We start from the raw sequence: 15,511 nt of genomic DNA, 5'->3' as shown, positions 1-15,511 counted from the left end.
TTATTAGCTGCGGTAGCTATAAAGATAGGTCTTTTGTCAAAAGGTATTCAAACATTAAAAGTACGAACAGATTAAATTGATGAAATCAAACTCACTGGTACGGTGGAGAAGCGACGTCATCGCGAACACTTAAGAGAGTATCACCAGCACTTATTCCATATGGTAATAGAATGATCTCGAAGCATTCGAACCCATCACCACTTTAAAGAAAATAACACCCATTTTTGTAAAGTTCTCAACTGTTCCTCAAAGGTGAACCAACCGCTCACCGGTAACCCTCGTTGCAAGCGCAAGTGAAACTTCCGAATGTGTTGGTGCAAACTGCGTTGCTCGAACATAAATTGGAATCGCACTCGTTAACGTCCTGACTGCAGTTGGCCCCTGTGAGCAGGACATAAGGCTCAATGGTTTAAGTAGCTTCTAAACTAGGTGCTAACGCAAAGGCTTTTCCATTGCAATACACACTGTTTTTACCGTTGAATCAAGCGTTATAACAAAGTCTTAGTATAGGTCCATTGCAAATATTGTTTTACGTATAAACAAACTCTATATATTATTTTAAGGGCTAGTGATACCACTACATGTTAAAGTATACGGAAGCACTGCACTCATATCATTAACTTTGCAACCAAACATATAATACATACCGGTATACCCATTAGCACACATGCAGGTGTAGTTGGACGTGGCTGGAGCGGGAATGCACTGACCGCCATTCACACAAGGACTCGGGTTACACGGGTTGAATACGTTACATATCCTGCCGGAGTAGAACGTGTTGCAAGCGCAGGTAAAGGTGAGCACACCGGTGGTACATTGGCCGTTCGGACAAGGGTTCGACAGACACTGGTCGATCACTGCACAAAATCAGGTATGGTGAGTAAACGTTAAATTATAAAAAGAATCACACTCCAATGTCACAAAGTTTGCCTCTTTTATTTGGCGACAAGTGTAATGAATGTTTGTGATTATTTGCCATAAAACGCACACACATCAAAGAGATGCCTGGGGAAAAAAGTCAAAATTTCATCTCACAGCTTATAAACAAGAGTGAACGAAATGTGAAGTGCTGACGAAGAAATCGTTGCCGCTCTTGATATTTAACGCATGGATGAACGTGTAGCCAACCATGCTAAAACGAGTAAATTGCGTTGAAAAGGAATGAGCAAGACTTTACCACTTCCGCTCGTGTTACACAACTGCTGCGTGGTCGTGCAAAAACAATGTGCCCTGCAGAGGTGGCGTGTTTTGCCGGAGGTTTATTCACAAGACCTAAAACAGGCCTGCGCTACATGATTACTGGAAATATTGGTCAATCGTACACACCTTCGATGATACCATCAGAATTCCTTGCATATCCTGGTTTGGGCTGGCAAACCGGTAACGCATTGTTCAATTCCACACATTCGGACACTTCAAGATTGCAAAACTGGCTTCCAATAGTCTGGCATAGCCTTCCAGCTGTGCATATGTCCATGTCGGAGGTCTCCTCAAAGTTGTTGAAGCAACCGCACAACTGCTCCTGGTTGGCAGAATACAAGCAGTGGCCTGACGTACATGACCTCGTGCATTGCGAAGCTGGGAACAAGGGCGTAAAGTCGTTATGGTTGGCTCGGCACAAATTCATGCCAGCTCAAGCGCTACCGTCTGGCAGATGGAATTTCAGTAAAACTCCAGTTTGCTGATAACAGGTCGCAATGGATCTGACAGGCCAGAGCTTTAGTGGCAAAAACAACTTTCTTATTTCGTCCTGTGACGTTTTAAACATGTTTTATTTATTTTTCAAATTAAAGGTTTGATTTAAGTCACGACACTATTTCAGTTATATGCAACCAACCGAACGCTAAGTTTTGTATTAAGCTACATATACTGATTTTTGTGTTGCTTTGTTCAACATTCTATGTAATTGCCATAAAAATCGACTATTATACAAAATACTTAACGCTTTGTTTTATTCTTTGACAGTTCGTGGTAAACATAACAAATTCTCACCCGTTGTAGTACTATAAGATGCGAAGGACCGGCACTTGTCGAGACTTGTCACTGTTACTTCGTAGTTAGTGTTTGACGTCAGGCCATTAATGACGTACCGGTTTATTCCAATGATGCTCGTTTGCGACATGGATTCGCCGCCGCCCGACGTGTTGAACATGAAATTCACCATTTCACCGTTAAGCGAAGTGTACGAGACGGTCGCCTCGATTACGTCACGGCCCAGTCGGAAGGTGGCTTGAAGTGGGTTGCACTCTGTGCAGTAGCAACAAGCAGTAAATTAAAAAAACGATTTTCAAAACCTCACAATAGGAAGACTGGAATGGGCCTTTATATGCACAAAAACCAACGCTGATCGACCTTAAGAGCGTAAAATTACCTATTTATTAATTTAGGGAAAAAATTATTTGCCTCGGCATCGTTGGGTTTATTGCCATTTCGATTTGATCCTGTCCTAAAAAGTTTCAGACAGGTGTAACATGATACTAAGTAAGGTTCGTAATAGCGTCATTCCAGTTAATAGACATACCTTGACAGGTGAAACCATCCCCAACAAATCCTGTTCTGCACATGCAAGTAAATGATCCCGCGTTGTTGACACAATTCCCACCGGTTGAGTCACAATTATGGGTGTTTGCTGAACATTCATCGATGTCTGCAAGAAATACACAAGCTTCTGTTTTACTAGTTGTTCCCCCCAGTTGAATTTGGCAGTAAAAAATACCGCAATCACTTTCGCGTGAGCACTTTTGCGACAAAGCATATACGCATGGTGTTAAAGTGAGTGAGCCTAGTTATACTGAAACATATTTCAAAAATAAAATCAAAAAAAGGTTTTTCAACCTGGGTGCGCAACCCTGTTCGACGATTTTTCTTAGGTCGCAAAGTGTTCACCAGTGTCACACAAATTACAAAATCCAATCGTGTGTAAAGGCGTTTAGTCGTTCCAATAAAAATGCTATTCAATAAGTATGTAAATTTTAGATAACAAACAAAAAGGGTAGCAAGAAAAAATTTATCGTTCGTTTATAATGTATTCAAATAGAACTACAAAATTTTTTTTTTAAATTCTTGGATGGCTGTTTGGGGACTGTGTTTTACCCTATATGGTTATTTCTGCGCCATGCACGTAACAAACTTTGCCCAGGTTCAGCGTGGCGTGTCGAGACAAGCCGATCAAAATCACCTAGTCTTTTGAACAGGTAGATTTTACAAGTAAAGACCTTTTGTGCCCTTTTTCGCACGTATGTCGCAACACGGTCAGTCTAATTTTACGCTTGCGTGAATTTCTAAAGGTTGTTTTTATATTTGGACTCAACCTGGTCTGGTCGACAATAAAGAAGGTAGTTATCTCATTTTTTAAACCCCAACTTAGGTAGTACTAAAACGATTTTCTGTTTAGTAAACTTTACAACTTCAATAACCTTTAGTCACAACATAGTCGCCATAGCTGTGGTTAACCATAGCGCGGAACGAACACTTCAGTCCATGACTAGCTCTTCAATCGTGAAGCGCACGTGGAAATAGTATCGTACTTCGCAGCCACACACGAACCCCATGCAACCCATGACAAGTTGACCTTCCCAATAACGCTGTGGACGCACGCAATGACTAAAATTAGGCGGGATTGGATTGCGCTGAGCGGCGAAGCGTTTTGTGACCGGGGTGTGGTGGGTTTACAGACGTCAGAGAGGGTTCGTCACGCAGGGGTTACCATGATATTTCTTCTGGCGAACTTTAGGCACATTTGTTTACGATCGTCTGAATTGCTAGGGAAGAAAACATATTTTGCACCAAAGCAAACAAAATACAGGAACGCTACCCAGACACACAAAAAACTTGTTTCTTTCTTATCTGTTCCTTGTTTTTCATTAAAACCCGTCTAATTACAAAATCACTTTATAAATTTACCTTGACAAGTAGTGCCGTTTCCAGTGTATCCGGTATTACAAGAACAAGCAAAAGAACCAACAGTGTTAGCACAATTGGCAAAAGGTGAGCAGTTGTCGCGTTCCGTCGCGCATTCATCAATGTCTGTAGAAGAATAGATCGATTTGAATATATTGCAAACAAACTGTATGCTGTATCTCAGCAACCATAGCCCCATCATTTCGTTGTGAGGACGTTGTGGAATTTTTTAAATAAACATTTGTTAACACCGAAAATAAATGATTAGCTTCCGAACAATTTCAAAATGCGTAAAAGACAAACAGATGTATATATATGAATAGCTGCATGGTTCGCTCGTATCGTTTTTATAGGCAAAGAACATGTTTCTTTTGTAATTTCAACAGCAACAACTCCCAAAAAGTAGCGAATCTGGAACAGTAAAAGCCTCTTCTTCGTTTGAAATTAACATATCAATGCTAAGCTCAAAGTCCTTCGATTCAGAGGTGATTTACCTTCACATACTGTCCCGTTTCCTGTGAAACCGTTGTTGCATTGACACTCGAAAGATCCAGGGGTGTTAACACATTGTGCACCAGTCACACAGTTGTCTGAGCCCGAGTTGCACTCGTTGATATCTAAATGTACAAGCAAAACCTTGTAAACTATCAAACAAATTCCTTTTACTTTTGTCAGAAACGGAAAAAAGGCGAATTTGTCTAATTGCAAAATAAAACTCAATACTTTTTGCGTATGTCATCATGACGATTAGTAAGGGATTTGTATGTCACCGGTTTTAATATGAGAGTGTAAGAAAATGCTTAAAAAGTTAACTTGATTCAACTCATACTATTTTGCAATACATTACACCCAATTTCGCGTAAAACGAAAACGTGTTATTTGTTAGTTTAGCAAGTGTGATATTGATTTAAGGTGTTTGATTATGGTGTATAATTACTTACCATTACATGTGGTACCAGACCCAGTGTATCCAATTTGACAAGCACATGCGAAAGCACCAAACAGGTTTGTGCAATTTGCATTGGAATCGCAATTGTGAGATACAGTGGCGCACTCGTCAATGTCTGTGCAGAAAAAATTCTTATCATTGGCCCAAATTAAACCTATGTTAACAGGTGGCAGCGCGTTTGAGGTGTTTTAAACGTTTACCACTTTTTGAGGTTGTATAACAGTCAAAACAGGCGTTGTTGTGCATTTTTAACCGACTACTACCTGTGCATGTAATCCCATTTCCACTAAATCCAGAATTACATGTGCACACAACCGATCCAGAAGTAGAACTGCAGCTCGCATTACTGTCACAAGAGTTGGTGTCACAAGGGTCTGAATAATAGAAATCAACAATCACAACAGAATTTCCCCCGTTTAAAATAACACGTTTACTTACCAGGTCCAGCTGTGGACGTGACAGTTGTTTGACTTGCTGTAGTAGCCGCAGTGGATGTTGTTGGACTTGCTGTAGTAGCCGCAGTGGATGTTGTTGGACTTGCTGTAGTAGCCGCAGTGGATGTTGTTGGACTTGCTGTAGTAGCCGCAGTGGATATTGTTGGACTTGCTGTAGTACCCGCAGTGGATGTTGTTGGACTTGCTGTAGTAGCCATACTGGATGTTGTTGGACTTGCTACAGTAGCCATACTGGATGTTGTTGGACTTGCTGTAGTAGCCATACTGGATGTTGTTTGACTTGCTGCAGTAGCCGTACTGGATGTTGCAGCTGTGAGAAATGTTGCTTTTTTAAGGTTTTAGCAATGGTCAAGCAAACTTGGAGCATTCTAAAGCACACACAGCTACACAGGTAGCTTTGTCGTAGCAAATGGTAGCTGTTGCAAAGACCAGATCAAATTTAATCTCGAAAATCAAGCGAAGAGACATATTATGCAAAATTTGGGCCAGATGAGGACGTGTTTTGGGTGAATAACAACCCAGTTTGATTGGATCAATGATCAATGTGTCGTATGAAGTTGGTTGATGATTAATTATCTTTTCGTTGCCATGAGAGCTCGGCGAAGTCACAAGGTTTTAAAGTTCTGAGAAGCAGACAGGTTAAGTTTTATTTGCTTTGGAAAAGTGAAAGGCGTCAAGCGTTGCAAAGGGCGCGCCGGTCCGTAGAAATGCCTGCACTGCTCACATAAAGCCTCACACAATGGCACGATTAGTTGGAGGATTTGGCGGACCTACACCACCCCGAAATTTTCTGTGGGTAGTGCTAGAAGGTCACTGCTAGAAGTGCAGTGACATTTATTTGTGGAAAGGCAAACGGGTCAAGCTTGTCATCTGTCATCAAGCTTATCAAAAACAAGTTGCATCAACATGCACTTCTTAAAAATGGTTAAATGAAAAGTTACTAACTGAAGAGATGCTAAAGTACAGTAAGTTAGCATAAACAACACCCTGACCACGAAAGTATGCTGCTCACTAATGCAGAGGGCAGCAACATATCCATAATTTGGGATATTTCGGCAGAACTGCATTCATTGAAAAAACGTTTCCCACTTCAAGCTCGTATATAAAAGTTTCGTGTTTTTACAAACGAGGAAATTTGCGCCTTTGTATCCATGGCCACCTAATGTATATAAACTACTTGCGTAATCTTGTGTTTGTTCTAAAGAGTTGAGCGGTCAGCAGCCAATTGCACCAAACATAAATTTGTACAAAACCTGTAACCTCACTGCACCTTTTAAAAGTAATTAATTTTAAGTATTACAGCAGTTATATCTAAGACATATCCAATTCAAAACGTCGCAATCACGAAGAATGCACAGGATCCTACTTGAAGATGTAACACCAAACTTTTTTAAACTTTTGTTGAATTGAAAACCCGATGCTTGGCAAATCGGTTCCAACATGACATACCTTCTGACAAAATAGTAGAAAAGGTTTGATTGGGGTAAAATTCTTCCCTTTTTGTAACATCTGACATATTTGCTGTTGTAGTTTGGATGTCAACTTCGTAGCCAACCGTGGTGGATTGGTTGTAAGTGCCGGTCGAGTGCCAGATAGCCCACACTGAACTACTTACAACGACTGAAATAAGAAAGTCCACTGAATCTTGCAAACCAAAAAGTAACAAGATTTTGTTGAACGATACCTACCGGCAAAGAGAACCACCAACAAATGTTCTCGAGACAACATACTTGTAAAAAATACTGTAAGATTACTCCGCAGCGAACCACGAAATACCTTAATGTGGTAGGACTATGCTGGCTGTCAAAGTGTCCTACCGATATAGTCTCAAATCTTCGTGTTAGAATTAGGTTTCCGCCTCTTCCGCCAAGATGGAGAAAGTGGTGATAAAGAAAAAAATTATCGCAAGGAAACATCAAGCTCCACAGATCAAGCGTAAAAAGCATGGGTGAAAGGGTTAACAAGAAGCAGCACTAAACAAATCCCAACGAAGCATATAGTAGTACGGAAATATGACATGGGTTTAAAATAAAAATCAGTATTCAATAGCCGGATTTTGTAAAACATATTAATCACGTTTATCGCCGCCTTTGTGGAAATTGTGTCAAAGGCAATAAGGATTTGCACGCAACGGTGCGACTAAAGAGATTCAGCACGCTATGTCTGTAAAACGCGCTGCACCGTGAAAAATGTGTATTGTGACTCATGCTGTTCGTATTTTAAAGCAACTTTTGTTATGATTGATTATTATGGCTCTTTTGCGCATTTAACTTTTGTTATGTTTCCGTCGTCTTGCTGATACGAAGAAAATTTGCTTGGGTATTTTTTCATCCAATTGAAGTAACCTGTGTAGACTATAAACAGTTTGGAGAAAGGCAAAGACTGACAACATTTCGTTGCTAAACACCAGATGCAGTTCAAATTTTCCCAAGATCACGGTCACGATCCCACGGAAAATGTTTTTGGGTTTAAAACAAACCGATAATTTTGGAAACAAATAAACTTGCCTTCAAGTGCATCCAGACGACCAAATTACTGTTTATGACAAACGGGATTATCGTACGAAACAGCCATTAGTGCATTAATACAACGCTATGACAGTTACTGATCAATGGGAATTGATTGCAGGAATAGTGTTTCGTCTTTACTGCTATTACACAACAAACACGTCAACTTACCAGTTCCAGCTGTAGACGTGTCAGGAGCTGTACTTTCAATTGTGCCAGGTTGGGCTGTACTTGTCGTTGCTGCTGTGCTAGGTGTTTCCGTACTGGCTGTAGTAGCTGTAGAAAAAACGTCGGAAACACGTTTAAATTATAGTTTTAAGAAGAGCCATACACAGCTCTATAGGTTGTGTTATCAGGGCATTGGGAGCTGTCGCAAAGACAAGATAAAAATAAAAACCTAACTTTAAAGCGATACGAAATCCCAATGCAAATATTGAGACTTATAAGAACGCTTTGTCTAAGCGTCCGTTTTGGTTAGAAAACAACTCTGCCCTAAATATAGGAGTAAATTGCATGATTTAGAAGCATGCGTGCCTGGCTAATGTCTTTGGTTATCTGGTGAGAATATTGTATCGGCAAATTATCCGCAACCTTACCTTGTTTAAAAAGGTTTGATAGGGTAGTAACGAGTACGTAGAACAAATGTGAATTGTCAATATATGTCATAATAATTTCATCCAGTGTGTTGCTTTCGAATAAGTTAATTGTTTCTTTGAGTGTTTAATGAATTTCATTTGAGGTTTTAAATTTCTAAAAGAGCAGCGGACAGATAAAGTTTTCTTCGCGGTAGACTGACAAAACTGCCAACCAAAGCTGATGCTATAACGGGAGCTCATGAGGTCAAAAATCGGTGATACGTGAACCTTGCGCGTCACAAAGGGCGCGCCGGTCCGTAGGAATGCCTGCACTGCTTACGTAAAGCCTCGCACAATGGCACGATTAGTTGGAGGATCTGACGCACAAACACCATTCTAAAAACTTCTGTGGGTAGTGAATCACTATTAGAAAGTGCTATGATTTCATTTGCGGAAAGCCAAACGGGGTCAAGCTTATCATCCTCCTAGCAAGCTTTTAAATAACAAGTTACCTCAGTGTTTACAGCTTACTGGCTTCAACTTCGCAGAAATGATTTGATATTGAACTTACCCATAATGTTGGATCTTTGGGCCGAAAATCGATTTATTAAAAAACTGTTTTCAACTTTAATGTCAATAACAGCATTGTGATTTGAACCTCTACGGGCAGGCTCGAAATAATCCAAATATTGTCTGTCCTTCTTGACATTTAAAGCAAAAACGGTTTTTACTCTTCACAGGTGGGAAACCTTAAGCATTCATAGAGCCAGTTGGGTCATTTCTACTGTGAAGAAAGCGTACTTAGAGCCGCCAAACCAAAGTTGGCGTAGGTTATATTATTTTACCCTTTGTCACACACGAATCAAAGTAAGAGCCATGAAAACTATTGCAAAACATGCAGATATAACCAAGAGAACAACATGTGCTATATGTTGTAAATAGTTTTTACCATTTTGCTTGTGTTTTAGTTAAAAATTAACTTGTCGTCTACATAGAGCCGCAAAAGAGGGAGGGGTAAAATAACCACATGCGGCTCCGCAGCCGTAGGTCGCCGATCTTGCTCTGACGTAACTAAAATTCAAGTTAAAATTCTTATCGGTGCATCCTCCCAGGACAAACACCTTCAAACGCAATCTTAGAACGCCACAAATGCAGATTTTCTCAACTGGTGAAAAACTACGGAGAGATTCCACACACTATAAACTAAACCTATATTTACAATCAATAATATGTTTTAGGTCAGGTAATAAGCTCATGCAAACCGTTTCGTTTGGCTGCAATCAAAATACACTTTCGACAAACCGCCAGTTATCCGACTGTAATTACACTCTTGTGCCCGATGTGTGTTCGTTTTAGTTATTTTGTCTGCAACAAACATAATTACGTTTGCAAACCGTTACCAACTTTACCTAGCAAAACGTCTTTCGCAATTAACAAAGTTATAGCAGTTATATCTAAGATATATCCAATTCAAAAGATGCGATAACCAGAAACATCCAGGAGCCTACTTGAAGATAGAATAATACGTTTCGCATAACGATGCAACCGTAGAGTTGAACGCCTAATTCTTGACAAATTGCTTCCTACATGACATACCTTCTGACAAAATAGTGGAAAAGGTCTGATTGGAGAAAAATGCGTCCCTTTCTGTAACATCTGACATATTTGCTGTAGTAGTTTGGATGTCAACGGTCGTAATTTCAACAGAGGTTGTAGCTTCGCCGTCCCCAGAAAAGACGGACATATTGTCAGTGCCACTTGCTTCAAATATGTCGTAACCAAACGTGGTGGATTCGTTGTAAGTGCCGGCCGAGTGCGAGATAGCCCACACTGAACTACTTATAACGACTGAAATAAGAAAATCTAGTGAAGCTTGCAAACCAAACAGTAACAAGATTTAGTTAACGATACTTACCGGACAAGAGAACCGCCAACAAATGTTCCCGAAACAACATACTTTAAAACAATTTTTCAAATCATTTCCCCAAAAAATCAAAATACTTCTTTAACGTGGTAGGACTATGCTGACTTTCAAAGCGGTCCTTTAGAAATAGTCTCGAATCTTCGTGTTACAAATAGGTTTTCTCCTCGTCGACAAAGATGGAAGAAATAGAGATGGAGAAAAACGCTCAACGGGGCAATCAAAATGATCGCGAAGAAGTAGCAAGCTTCACAGATCAAGCGTAAAAAATCAGGGGTGATGGGGTTAGCAGAAGAAAAACGAAACAAGCGTAAACCCCAATGAATCATACAAGTAGTGCGTAAACATGACATGGATTTAAGAACAAAATTCAGTACCAACGTCATAACTCGAGTAAATCACATTTCTTTACTTTCACTGACTTGCATCAAACTCTAAACAGGTTCAAAATGTGTCCAGAGGATAAGCATGAGAACAACAGCAAGACTTTGTACATGTTTAGGCCACAGGGTGTATTCGCACAACATGGCCACCAATGCCCAGCAAAGTTTGCTTTGTACGTAATGACGCGTTGGCTACAGCATACCACGTGTCTAAAACGCGCTGCAGCGTGACCTGAAAAATGTGCAGTGATAAGCACTGCCAGCACTTGTAGTTTGAAAACGTTTTGCAAGTACTTGCTTTCATTCGGTCGTACTTTTGCCAAAAGTGTAACGCATTGGTTCTCAGGACGTAAATGATTAGGTTTATTCGTCTAAACTGTATTCGGAAAACAATATTCGGTTTCGGTCCAAACCTAAGTTGAACTGTGGAACATCGCTAATTATTGCTCAAGTTCTTGTGTTCACTTGATGAAGTTAATGTGCTAAAGTTCATATGGCCCAATGTAAACGCAATTTCGATTACGTAAAATTCGATTCCGGACAAAATATTGTAGTTATATTCTACCGATAAACAATTTTTAAATTTTACCCAGTGTTGTGCAGTATATGCCTAGTATAAACTGTTGTTCAGCGAATTTGTGTAATAAAGTAAACGAAATTTGTGTAACGATATGTGTGGACTATATTAAAACTAATTATTCACCTATTGTTGTATCAGTGGCAGAAATAGGATAAGTTGTAGAGTCTGAAAATGTTACTCTATTTAAAGAATTGTACTATAAGAATTAGTGCAAAACGAAGATGTGTTTCATTTGATGACATTTTACAAAAAAATTCAAAACATTTTACCTTCTGGTGTTGTTTCTGGACTAGTCCCTACCGAAGTTGAAGTACCTTCAAAACCATTTTACACCATTAAAACGTCATAAATTGTCAAATAAAATATCAATTGAATTTACCTCCAGGAGCGGCAAATGTGGCTATTGAGTCTAAATGTAAAATGAAAAAGTAAATTAAACAAAATGGGAAACAAACTAAATTATATCTGTTGTATTTGTAGATGCAGTAAATACAGCAGTTATAGAACCTGGATATACATCAGTTAAGTCATAGTCTTCATCAAAAGTATAATCGTTTTTTTTTTGTTCTCGTACCTGCAGTTGAAGCCGTTGCGGGTGTTGTATCTGCAGTTGTAGCCGTTTCAGGTGTTGTATCTGCAGTTGTAGCCGTTTCAGGTGTTGGACCTGCAGTTGTAGCCGTTTCAGGTGTTGGACCTGCAGTTGTAGCCGTTTCAGCTGTTGTATCTGCAGTTGTAGCCGTTTCGGGTGTTGCAACTGCAGTTGTAGCCGTTTCGGGTGTTGCAACTGCAGTTGTGGCCGTTTCGGGTGTTGCAACTGCAGTTATAGTCGTTTCGGGTGTTGCATCTGCAGTTGTAGCCGTTTCGGGTGTTGTGTCGGCAGTTGTAGTCGTTTCGAGTGTTGTATCGGCAGTTGTAGTCGTTTCGGGTGTTGTATCTGCAGTTGCAGTCGTTTCGGGTGTTGCATCTGCAAAACAAAGACATGTTACTTTCAATAAGTGTACTGTCACTTATTCAAAACATTTTTACCTGCTGCACTGGTCCCTACGGAAGTTGAAGTACCTTTAAAATCATTTAACACCATTAAAAATTCATAATTTGTAAAATTTAAATCCCATTGAATTTACCTTCAGGTGCGGCAAATGTGGCTATTGAGTCTGAATGTAAAATGAAAAAGTAAATTAAAAAAAATGTGCAATAAACTAAATTATATGTGTTGTGTTTTTAGATGCAGTAAATACAGCAGTTACAGAACCTGGATATACATTCGTTAAGTCATAGTCTTCATCAAAAGTATAATTGTTTTTTTTTGTTCTCGTACCTGCAGTTGTAGCCGTTTCGGGTGTTGTATCTGCAGTTGTAGCCGTTTCAGGTGTTGGACCTGCAGTTGTAGCCGTTTCAGGTGTTGGACCTGCAGTTGTAGCCGTTTCAGGTGTTGTATCTGCAGTTGTAGCCGTTTCGGGTGTTGCAACTGCAGTTGTAGCCGTTTCGGGTGTTGCAACTGCAGTTGTGGCCGTTTCGGGTGTTGCAACTGCAGTTATAGTCGTTTTGGGTGTTGCATCTGCAGTTGTAGCCGTTTCGGGTGTTGTATCTGCAAAAAAAGACGTGTTACTTTCATTAAGTGTACTGTCACTTATTCAAAACATTTTTACCTGCTGCACTGGTCCCCACGGAAGTTGAAGTACCTTTAAAATCATTTAACACCATTAAAAATTCATAATTTGTTAAATTTAAAACCCATTGAATTTACCTCCAGGAGCGGCAAATGTGGCTATTGAGTCTGAATGTAAATTGAAAAAGTAAATTAAAAAAATGTGCAATAAACTAAATTATATCTGTTGTGTTTTTAGATGCAGTAAACACAGCAGTTACAGAACCTGGATATACATACGCTAAGTCTTAGTCTTCATCAAAAGTATAATCGTTTTTTTTTTGTTCTCGTACCTGCAGTTGTAGCCGTTTCGGGTGTTGTATCTACAGTTGTAGCCGTTACGGTTGTAGCATCTGCAGTTGTAGCCGTTTCTGGTGTTGTATCTACACTTGTAGCCGTTTCTGGTGTTGTATCTACAGTTGTAGGCGTTTCGGGTGTTGTATCTGCAGTTGTAGCCGTTTCGGGTGTTGTATCGGCAGTTGTAGTCGTTTCGAGTGTTGTATCTGCAGTTGTAGCCGTTTCAGGTGTTGTATCTGCAGTTGTAGCCGTTTCAGGTGTTGCATCTGCAGTTGTAGCCGTTTCAGGTGTTGTATCTGCAGTTGTAGCCGTTTCGGGTGTTGCAACTGCAGTTGTAGCCGTTTCGGGTGTTGTATCTGCAGTTGTAGTCGTTTCGGGTGTTGCATCTGCAGTTGTAGCCGTTTCGGGTGTTGCATCTGCAGTTGTAGCCGTTTCGGGTGTTGCATCTGCAGTTGTAGCCGTTTCGGGTGTTGCAACTGCAGTTGTAGCCGTTTCGGGTGTTGTATCTGCAGTTGTAGTCGTTTCGGGTGTTGTATCTGCAGTTGCAGTCGTTTCGGGTGTTGTATCTGCAAAACAAAGACATGTTACTTTCAATAAGTGTACTGTCACTTATTCAAAACATTTTTACCTGCTGCACTGGTCCCTACGGAAGTTGAAGTACCTTTAAAATCATTTAACACCATTAAAAATTCATAATTTGTAAAATTTAAATCCCATTGAATTTACCTTCAGGTGCGGCAAATGTGGCTATTGAGTCTGAATGTAAAATGAAAAAGTAAATTAAAAAAAATGTGCAATAAACTAAATTATATGTGTTGTGTTTTTAGATGCAGTAAATACAGAAGTTACAGAACCTGGATATACATTCGTTAAGTCATAGTCTTCATCAAAAGTATAATCGTTTTTTTTTTGTTCTCGTACCTGCAGTTGTAGCCGTTTCGGGTGTTGTATCTGCAGTTGTAGCCGTTTCAGGTGTTGGACCTGCAGTTGTAGCCGTTTCAGGTGTTGTATCTGCAGTTGTAGCCGTTTCGGGTGTTGCAACTGCAGTTGTAGCCGTTTCGGGTGTTGAATCTGCAGTTGCAGTCGTTTCGGGTGTTGTATCTGCAGTTGCAGTCGTTTCGGGTGTTGTATCTGCAGTTGCAGTCGTTTCGGGTGTTGTATCTGCAGTTGCAGTCGTTTCGGGTGTTGCATCTGCAAAACAAAGACATGTTACTTTCAATAAGTGTACTGTCACTTATTCAAAACATTTTTACCTGCTGCACTGGTCCCTACGGAAGTTGAAGTACCTTTAAAATCATTTAACACCATTAAAAATTCATAATTTGTAAAATTTAAATCCCATTGAATTTACCTTCAGGTGCGGCAAATGTGGCTATTGAGTCTGAATGTAAAATGAAAAAGTAAATTAAAAAAAATGTGCAATAAACTAAATTATATGTGTTGTGTTTTTAGATGCAGTAAATACAGCAGTTACAGAACCTGGATATACATTCGTTAAGTCATAGTCTTCATCAAAAGTATAATCGTTTTTTTTTTTGTTCTCGTACCTGCAGTTGTAGCCGTTTCGGGTGTTGTATCTGCAGTTGTAGCCGTTTCGGGTGTTGCATCTGCAGTTGTAGCCGTTTCGGGTGTTGCATCTGCAGTTGTAGCCGTTTCGGGTGTTGCATCTGCAGTTGTAGCCGTTTCGGGTGTTGCATCTGCAGTTGTAGCCGTTTCGGGTGTTGTATCTGCAGTTGCAGCCGTTTCGGGTGTTGCGTCTGCAGTTGTACTCGTTTCGGGTGTTGCAACTGCAGTTATAGTCGTTTCGGGTGTTGTATCTGCAGTTGTAGTCGTTCCGGGTGTTGCATCTGCAGTTGTAGTCGTTTCGGGTGCTGCATCTGCAGTTGTAGCCGTTTCGGGTGTTGTATCTGCAAAAAAAAGACATGTTACTTTCAATAAGTGTACTGCCACTTATTCAAAACATTTTTACCTGCTGCACTGGTCCCTATGGAAGTTGAAGTACCTTTAAAATCATTTAACACAATTAAAAATTCATAATTTGTTAAATTTAAAACCCATTGAATTTACCTTCAGGTGCGGCAAATGTGGCTATTGAGTCTGAATGTAAAATGAAAAAGTAAATTAAAAAAAATGTGCAATAAACTAAATTATATGTGTTGTGTTTTTAGATGCAGTAAATACAGCAGTTACAGAACCTGGATATACATTCGTTAAGTCATAGTCTTCATCAAAAGTATAATCGTTTTTTTTTGTTCTCGTACCTGCAGTTGTAGCCGTTTCGGGTGTTGTATCTGCA

The 15,511-nt window shown here is 39.9% G+C and overlaps 2 protein-coding genes across 5 annotated transcripts in view; both read right to left on the bottom strand.

The window, feature by feature from the left end:
• The window catches only part of LOC145903874 (uncharacterized), a 60,978-nt gene extending 48,568 nt beyond the window's left edge, over positions 1-12,410 (bottom strand). For 2 of the 4 annotated variants that reach the window (XM_082992054.1, XM_082992052.1), the window contains exons 1-14: positions 10,302-10,410; positions 9,983-10,234; positions 7,983-8,087; positions 5,288-5,614; positions 5,113-5,223; positions 4,842-4,964; positions 4,395-4,517; positions 3,904-4,026; positions 2,522-2,647; positions 1,993-2,247; positions 1,327-1,578; positions 648-857; positions 270-381; positions 96-200 (exon numbers count right to left, since the gene is read on the bottom strand). In XM_082992054.1, coding sequence (XP_082848180.1) covers positions 96-200; positions 270-381; positions 648-857; positions 1,327-1,578; positions 1,993-2,247; positions 2,522-2,647; positions 3,904-4,026; positions 4,395-4,517; positions 4,842-4,964; positions 5,113-5,223; positions 5,288-5,614; positions 7,983-8,087; positions 9,983-10,234; positions 10,302-10,341 — 2,264 coding nt within the window. In that variant the 5' untranslated portion in view covers positions 10,342-10,410. Of the gene's footprint in view, positions 1-95; positions 201-269; positions 382-647; positions 858-1,326; positions 1,579-1,992; positions 2,248-2,521; positions 2,648-3,903; positions 4,027-4,394; positions 4,518-4,841; positions 4,965-5,112; positions 5,224-5,287; positions 5,615-6,753; positions 6,925-6,992; positions 7,048-7,982; positions 8,088-9,982; positions 10,235-10,301; positions 10,411-11,539; positions 11,585-11,649; positions 11,680-11,844; positions 12,235-12,296; positions 12,330-12,394 lie in introns of those variants that run through there. The other 2 variants (XM_082992056.1, XM_082992055.1) reach the window with 2 other exon arrangements.
• On the bottom strand, positions 11,386-13,898 carry LOC145902786 (uncharacterized). Its single transcript, XM_082990886.1, has 10 exons — positions 13,844-13,898; positions 13,212-13,781; positions 13,018-13,047; positions 12,920-12,952; positions 12,589-12,858; positions 12,395-12,424; positions 12,297-12,329; positions 11,845-12,234; positions 11,650-11,679; positions 11,386-11,435 (listed from the first exon to the last, which is right to left on the bottom strand). Exons 1-10 carry the CDS (start codon positions 13,896-13,898, stop codon positions 11,386-11,388), a joined length of 1,491 nt encoding a protein of 496 aa, XP_082847012.1.
• Positions 13,899-15,511: the final 1,613 nt, after the last annotated feature.

This window comes from Ascidia mentula, chromosome 5 (genome assembly GCF_947561715.1).
Source record: "Ascidia mentula chromosome 5, kaAscMent1.1, whole genome shotgun sequence".
Taxonomy (NCBI): domain Eukaryota; kingdom Metazoa; phylum Chordata; class Ascidiacea; order Phlebobranchia; family Ascidiidae; genus Ascidia; species Ascidia mentula.
This window is presented reverse-complemented; position numbering and strand designations above follow the sequence as displayed.